The following is a 6842-nucleotide window of genomic DNA, read 5'->3' as shown; positions in this document are numbered from 1 at the left end:
TTCCGCGCAGCCCGAGCGGTGGGGGTCTGCAAAGAGGGGAGTGGGCAACACACTGGGCTGTTTTGTTTTTGGGTTGGTTTTTTTTTTCCCTCCATTTAAAATTATTCCCCACCCCCCCTTCTTATTTTTCCTCTAGTGCGTTTCTTTTCTGGCTTTTCGCCGCCTTTGCAAAGTCTCTGAAAACGCAGATGTTACCCGGGTTTTTGTGGTCTCTAAAGTTTTTGAGCTTTGCGAGGTTTACCGCTCGGAAAGCTGTAAAGATCCTGTTTTCCGGTTTTCTTCGGAAATTTGGATAGCGGCTCATGATTTTTAAGTGCTTTTGCTCTTATATCGCAATCTTATGATGTACATAACTCGCTGTAAAATCTTGAGTGGTCAGTAGTGTATTACATTCTCGACAGTGCGTTTACTGTCGCAGTTGTACGACAACTATTTCCTTCCACGTGCGTTAATAATGCATCTAAGTGTTAAAGACAACTGAAACTGTTTTCAAATACTTTTTCCATATCCTGCATCCTACTGCGCTGCTAAACCTTCGTGCTAAAGAAACTGCTGAGCCGGTGGTTGGTTGTTCAACGAAATGAATTTCAGAAATAGCGGGGTACTTCAGTCGGCAGTTGAAATGCTGTGGGATGGGTGGAGTTACGCAGTTTCTTCTAGTGGCTTTTTTCCCTCCATTTTGGGTTGACCGGAGCTGGCTGCACGTTATAATTAGCAGGTGTGACTGTAGGATATGGAAATATATCTCCACTAGCTCTAATTTAACAAGGTCAGGTACCAGTAGTAGTAGGAAAAGAGGCTTATAGGAATACGTAGCATCTCTGAAGGGTTTGTATCACCTCGTTTCTCGTTAGTGTAGATTCGGGTGCAGTAATTGCCCATTTGTGGTTGTAGATAAAGTGATATGGGAGGATTATTCCAGGGGATGTACCAACTGTCAGCCTTGCTTACACAGATGTCTGTGCAGATAACTAAGGTTAAACCGATTTTCAGTAGAAGTGGTAGCTTTTATTCAGCAAGGATGCACTTGCCTTCCAAAGAAAATTCCTTGTTCTGTAATTCCAGTAGTTCTTAGTTTAGGTGCGGTTTTAGACAGCAACATTTACTCAGCGTGATCTAACCTCTCGGTGGCATCGTTCCCGTGCTGCGCTCGTTTGTGCTCTGTCTGGCTCTTTGAATCATTAGAAATATGCAAATCCTTATTGGTTAAAATTTTAAAACGATGTTCGGAAAATTGTCGTTAATTAAAAACCCGTCTCTTTTGTTAGAGCCACATCTTCAGGCGCTGGCACTTCTTTCAGACTGCCCTTTGAACTCTGTGGCTGCGAGTCCTGTGCGTGTTCTCCACTTTTCCATTTCTGGTTGCACCTGTTGTCACTTGTGTTCCTCGGTGATAACCACCGCCGATAACGAGACTGTATTTGTGATATTGTCTCTTTGTTAAGAAGCGACAACCGATTTCTGGTTTGTTCTTGTGTGTCTCGATGAGTTTTCATCTCTGAACCAGAAAAAGTCCAGATCGCTTCCTGTACAGTCAGATTTCCAGGGATTGTTCTATGGCCATTTTATGCCATAAATCAGAATTGAATTATCATAGTGATTCCTGTGAAGTGTAAATTTTTGTGGTTTTGCTCTGTTTCCCCTTGATAGAGAACAAAGCTCTGGGGATTGCTTTTTCTGGTGGTTTGGGCTGGAAGGGGATGATCATTTCCTGTATAATTCCTTAGTCAGACCTTAAATATGTGGTGAAGCTTGTCTAAACTTCTGACTGCACTGTGGTCTCGAGCATTACATTTTAACTCTAAAATGGTAGTGCTCCTCAGAGTTCTTGAAAGGTAATTGAGGGACCTATTTGGTCCTCTGTAGTTCTCTTACTTTTTTGCTGGTGTAGGGTCTTGATTTGACTACACGTGGTGCCAGACTTGCAGAATAAACTGTTAAAATTAGAGAGGGTGTGAAATTAGGACGTGCCTGGCTACGCTAAAAAGTGATTGGGTGGTTTCAAGTTGAATTGAATCTTTTCTGATTTTACTTGCGATGGAAAAATTGTGTGCTTGCCCAGAGAAAAGTAGGTGATTAACTCTTTGGCTTCTACTTAACCCCACATTTAACAGAGCGGTGTTGTAACGATAATCTGGAACATACAATTACAGTGTAAAGACCCGTCTGCGTTACTGTTTGTGTTACGGGATGTGTCTGAATTAAAGAAAAAGGAACTTTAGAGTTTGTAGGTAAAGTGGAATTATTTTTAAAACCTGATAGCTTTTTAGGGCACCTGTAGTTCTTTAACTCCTTCTTCCCGGAATTGATACGTCTAGGGAATGTACTGCAAACCATCTCAGATCTCCTGGAATGCTGCGACTTAATCTGGGTAGCGAGTCTACCGCAGCATGGAAGTCTTGGTTTTCTAGCTTGTAGAGTCTGAAGAAAAAAGAGCATTTTAAATAGTAAGAATAACAATCTATAAGTAACTGTGATGCTGAGGAACTGCCAAGTTCCTTGATCGTTAATGGTTTTCAAGCAATGCGGTGTGTCTTGGCGCGTAGAGACAATTACAGCCTGATGGGTGGTTTTCCGTTGGCAAACCTCCGGGGAATGAAATGACCAGATTATTCTGATGCTTTCCCTGTAGATGGAAGATGGGCACTCCCTTTTCGATTACAGCGTTGGACTGAACGATATTGTTCAACTCTTGGTCAGACAAAGCCCAGCAGTGCTTCCTGCTGTTAGCAAGGAAAAGGATTCCGAACTCTCCGACACAGACTCTGGCTGCGGCTCAGGCCAAAGCGAATCCGACAAAAGCTCTCACAATGGAGAAGGTGCCATGGAACTGGAGGGACAGCCCAGCACAGCGGCGCAGCCCGACTGGACTGACCCGGGATTTGGCCTCTATAAGGTGAGTCATTAAAAAAACTAAGATTACTTAAAGCTGCACTTTGGGAGGGGAATTGTTTCTCTGTAGTTGAGACTTTCTGAAAAGCTTTCATGTCCCAGTTGTGTGGGTGTTCTCTTTTTTACTTAAACCATCCAAGAACAAACAAAAAAAATGCCAACCAACCCACAAACCAATTAAATGCAACATGGTGTTGGTCAGAATGTTTTATTTTTCATTTTATCCTTTTGACTAAAACTACAATACGTTAATTAATTAAAAAAAAAAAGCATTCAGAGTGCCTGTTTTGATTTAAAAAATTTTCCCAATATTTTTGCTCGGAGTCACTGCATTTGTCAAAGCTGAAACTTTCTTGAATGAACAAAAGAAAATCTCAAGCAGCTGTTCAGAATCATTTTACTTGTCTGTTTCAATGGATTTTGTTACGGATCTAGCAATGTCTTTGCCAGACTATGAGCAAAGCAGTTCTGAAAGTCTGTCATAGGCTCATAGTGGTTTGTACTAGATAAGAAAGCTGTTTGTACACGTGTCGGTGTAGAATGTATTTTTAGCCTTAGAGGTTCAACCTGAGAAGACTGTAGGGGTGCACAATGGGATCAGGAGGGTGAAGGAAATCTTAATTTTTAAGATGATCTGTTAAATGTCTTTATAATGATAAAGTTCTTGAGAGCTTCAAGTAGACTTGGAAATTAATGCTTAATTTGAAAAACCATTTGGGTGAGCTGTGTACTTTGCTTTGTGCAGATCAATGACTTGGTCGATGCTCGAGATATGAATATGGGAGCGTGGTTTGAAGCCCAGGTTGTAAATGTAACCAGAAAAAAACCTACAAATGAATCAGCTGACAGTTGCACAGATCCTGATCAGCCAACAACCGTTCCTGAAGAAGATGTAATATACCACGTGAAATATGAAGAGTGAGTTTTGTTACCTTCTTGGCTAATAAAGTTATTTGGATCATGATGTTGCTGGGAACTTTTATTGTTGAGATGAACAAGGTAAAATAGAACTGGGCCAACTCAGCAATTACATTATTAAGCTGCGTTAACTTTTAAGTTTGTCTTACAGTCGGAATTCCAACTGGAATTCCAGTGGGCTGCAATGATGTTTTTAGAAATATGAAATGCCGTTATCCAAGTTTTAAATGGGATGCAACAGTAGCCAAGTTAGACTGCCTGATTCTGGCTGTGTGTGTGTGTGGGAGAAGGGGGTTTTACTCCTGATGGTATTCTTGTATGTCGCGTGGCATTGGTTCTTTAATTGACCTGTCTCATGTAACCTGTGATGTTGAATCTGATTTTTTTTCTCCTTCCCTCTTTGGTTCCCTCCTACTTCAAGTTATCCAGAGAACGGAGTTGTAGAGTTGAGTTCGAATGATGTACGGGCTCGTGCACGGACTATTTTGAAGTGGCACCAGCTAGAGGTAGGACAGGTGGTGATGGTCAACTATAATCCCGATGAACCAAAAGAGAGAGGTTTTTGGTACGATGCGGAGATTCTGCAAAAAAGGGAAACGAAAATGATCAAGGAGATAAATGCAAAGATATTACTTGGGTAAGCAAATCCATAACGTGGAATAAATTGAATTCCCCAACTCTACTTAAGCTTTCATGAGGTCTGAGCGACTCTGCTGAAAAAATGATGCAACAAAACTGGTGCAGCAGCAGTGCTGGGGAGGGAAGCTGCGCTGTCTGTTTTGGGTGACTGACTTTGTGCTGCACTTTTGATTAACTTCCACTGGAGGGATCGGAGAGTTTGAGGAATAGCAGGGCACGCTGATCTGTGGGTTCGCGTAGCTCTGGGAGGATGTGAAGCCCCATACTCGCTAAGAGGTGAAGAATTGCTTGCTCTATTAACTATCCATAATGGTTTTACAAAAACTTCACTGTAATATTTTGTGCTAGATACAATAATGTAGACTGAAGTCTCACTTTATATCCAGTTTTCTCCTAAAAGAGAAAATGAGCCTACATATAAGGGACTCTCGGTTCAGGGAAAAAAAAGTATATATATTTTTTTAAAAGCTTCAGATGAAAGTTTCATAGGGTTGCCAGAATATTCCCTCTTTTTGCTCTCCGTGCAGTGATTCTGACTTCTCGTATTTTATAGTTAAAGTTAGTTTGAAAGGAGAACAGTTACTAATGGCAAATTGAATGCTACAAGTGCCTGGATTCTCACTGAGAGGAGAGGGGGTATGCTTTAATTGCATGAGAATGATTTGATTTGTGGTGACTCTGTCATGCCGCTGTCCCAGATGATGTGATGCTGTAACGGGTTGCTTGTGATACAGGACCAATACCACACCAGTCTGCATTACTGGTATACATGCACAGCTGTGAATTCATGTTGCGTGATACTTTCAAAGTCTGATTATTTTTTAATTATTTTTTTTTTTTTACTCTTATCAACTTCTCTTTATAGGGATGCTGGTGACTCCTTGAATGACTGCAGAATTACATTAGTGGATGAAATCTATAAAATTGAAGAACCAGGCAGTGCTTCTCCAATTAGTGCCGGTCCATTAAAACGTGAGTCTGTTGTGTAGTTCTTGCATGTCTCAGTCTTGCCCTGTGGTATTCTGCTGATTGTCTTTGTGAGGATCAAAGGTCTAAGAGTTCCAAGACATTTGTGACTTCTTTGACCATTTCCAGAGTGTCTTGGCACTTCCTAGAGACTGAAGTAGACTGTGGTTTCTTTTTGCTAACAGGACAAAATGGACCCGTGTGTAAAGCTTGTAAGGACAACCCGAACAAGACCTGCAGAATTTGTGCTTGCCATATCTGTGGAGGTAAACAAGATCCAGATAAGCAGCTAATGTGTGATGAGTGTGATATGGCTTTCCACATCTACTGCCTCAACCCTCCCCTTAGTAGTATACCAGATGATGAGGATTGGTAAGTCCTGAGTATGTGTGTGGTATCGCAGTCGCCATCTGATGAGGAGCAGAAGGGAGGTCTAGGGCTTCATGCTGCCCTTAGGTGGCAATATTGTGACTGTACGAGGTGCAGAGATGTTTGGGTGGTTTTTTTTCTTTTTTTTCTTTTTTTTTTTTTTTTTTTGGTAGGACTTCATAGCTTTTCTTGAGCATCAGTTTAGTGAGAGTATGTTTTGAGTCAGGGGCTTTCACACTTCTTTTCCTAGTTTTGGGATCTATATGCCTGTTCAAAGCGAAGTGCAGGTACCTGATGCCAGGAGTCTTAACGTGTGTAATGGTTTTTATGGGTCGCTTACAGGCAGTCCACAGCCCCATCACTGTATTAGGCTGGTGATATATACTGTCTTATGTATGAAATATATATGGTAATGCATATATAGGGATAGATACAGACAGCGAAATCCATCCATCTATCTATATACATATAGATAGTGAAATAAACTGTTTTATTCCTTGTGCTCTGTCAGCATCTTACACAATGTTTTTATGATACAGCTGATTTCCTGACACATCTGCAATGGCTTAGAAGATTGTGCAAGGACACTAGCTAATACTGGTGTAATTCCAGTACAGAGAGTTGTTCCAGTGTCCTGTCCAGTTTCACATGAGGAAATTGTAACATTGTAACTCAGTATGTTTTGAGGACATTGTGTTTTAATTTAAAGCTTTGCTACTGGTTAATTTTCATTGACTGGTGATTTTAGGTATTGCCCTGAATGTCGAAATGATGCAAGTGAGGTGGTTTTAGCAGGAGAGAAGTTAAAAGAAAGTAAAAAGAAACAAAAGATGGCATCTGCTAATTCATCCTCGCGGAGAGACTGGGGCAAGGTCAGTTCAAAAGCTATTTTATTTTGAAGAATAGTGTGTGTTACTTCCTTGTAATTCTTGGCTGATCGGTCTTGCTCTTTGAAACAGGGTATGGCATGTGTTGGTCGCACAAAGGAATGCACCATTGTCCCCTCAAACCACTATGGACCAATTCCTGGGATTCCGGTTGGCACTATGTGGAAGTTC

The 6842-nt window shown here is 41.2% G+C and overlaps 1 protein-coding gene across 1 annotated transcript in view; it reads left to right on the top strand.

Annotated features, from left to right (window-relative positions):
* Positions 1 to 2632: 2632 nt before the first annotated feature.
* Positions 2633 to 6842, top strand: part of UHRF1 (ubiquitin-like with PHD and ring finger domains 1) — a 9482-nt gene continuing 5272 nt past the window's right edge. Inside the window, exons 1-7 of the mRNA XM_009895183.1 lie at positions 2633 to 2896; positions 3638 to 3810; positions 4232 to 4447; positions 5315 to 5421; positions 5601 to 5787; positions 6533 to 6656; positions 6744 to 6838. Coding sequence (XP_009893485.1) covers positions 2633 to 2896; positions 3638 to 3810; positions 4232 to 4447; positions 5315 to 5421; positions 5601 to 5787; positions 6533 to 6656; positions 6744 to 6838 — 1166 coding nt within the window. The remainder of the gene's footprint in view (positions 2897 to 3637; positions 3811 to 4231; positions 4448 to 5314; positions 5422 to 5600; positions 5788 to 6532; positions 6657 to 6743; positions 6839 to 6842) is intronic.

This window comes from Charadrius vociferus, unplaced genomic scaffold (assembly GCF_000708025.1).
Source record: "Charadrius vociferus isolate BGI_N301 unplaced genomic scaffold, ASM70802v2 scaffold291, whole genome shotgun sequence".
NCBI lineage: Eukaryota > Metazoa > Chordata > Aves > Charadriiformes > Charadriidae > Charadrius > Charadrius vociferus.
This window is presented reverse-complemented; position numbering and strand designations above follow the sequence as displayed.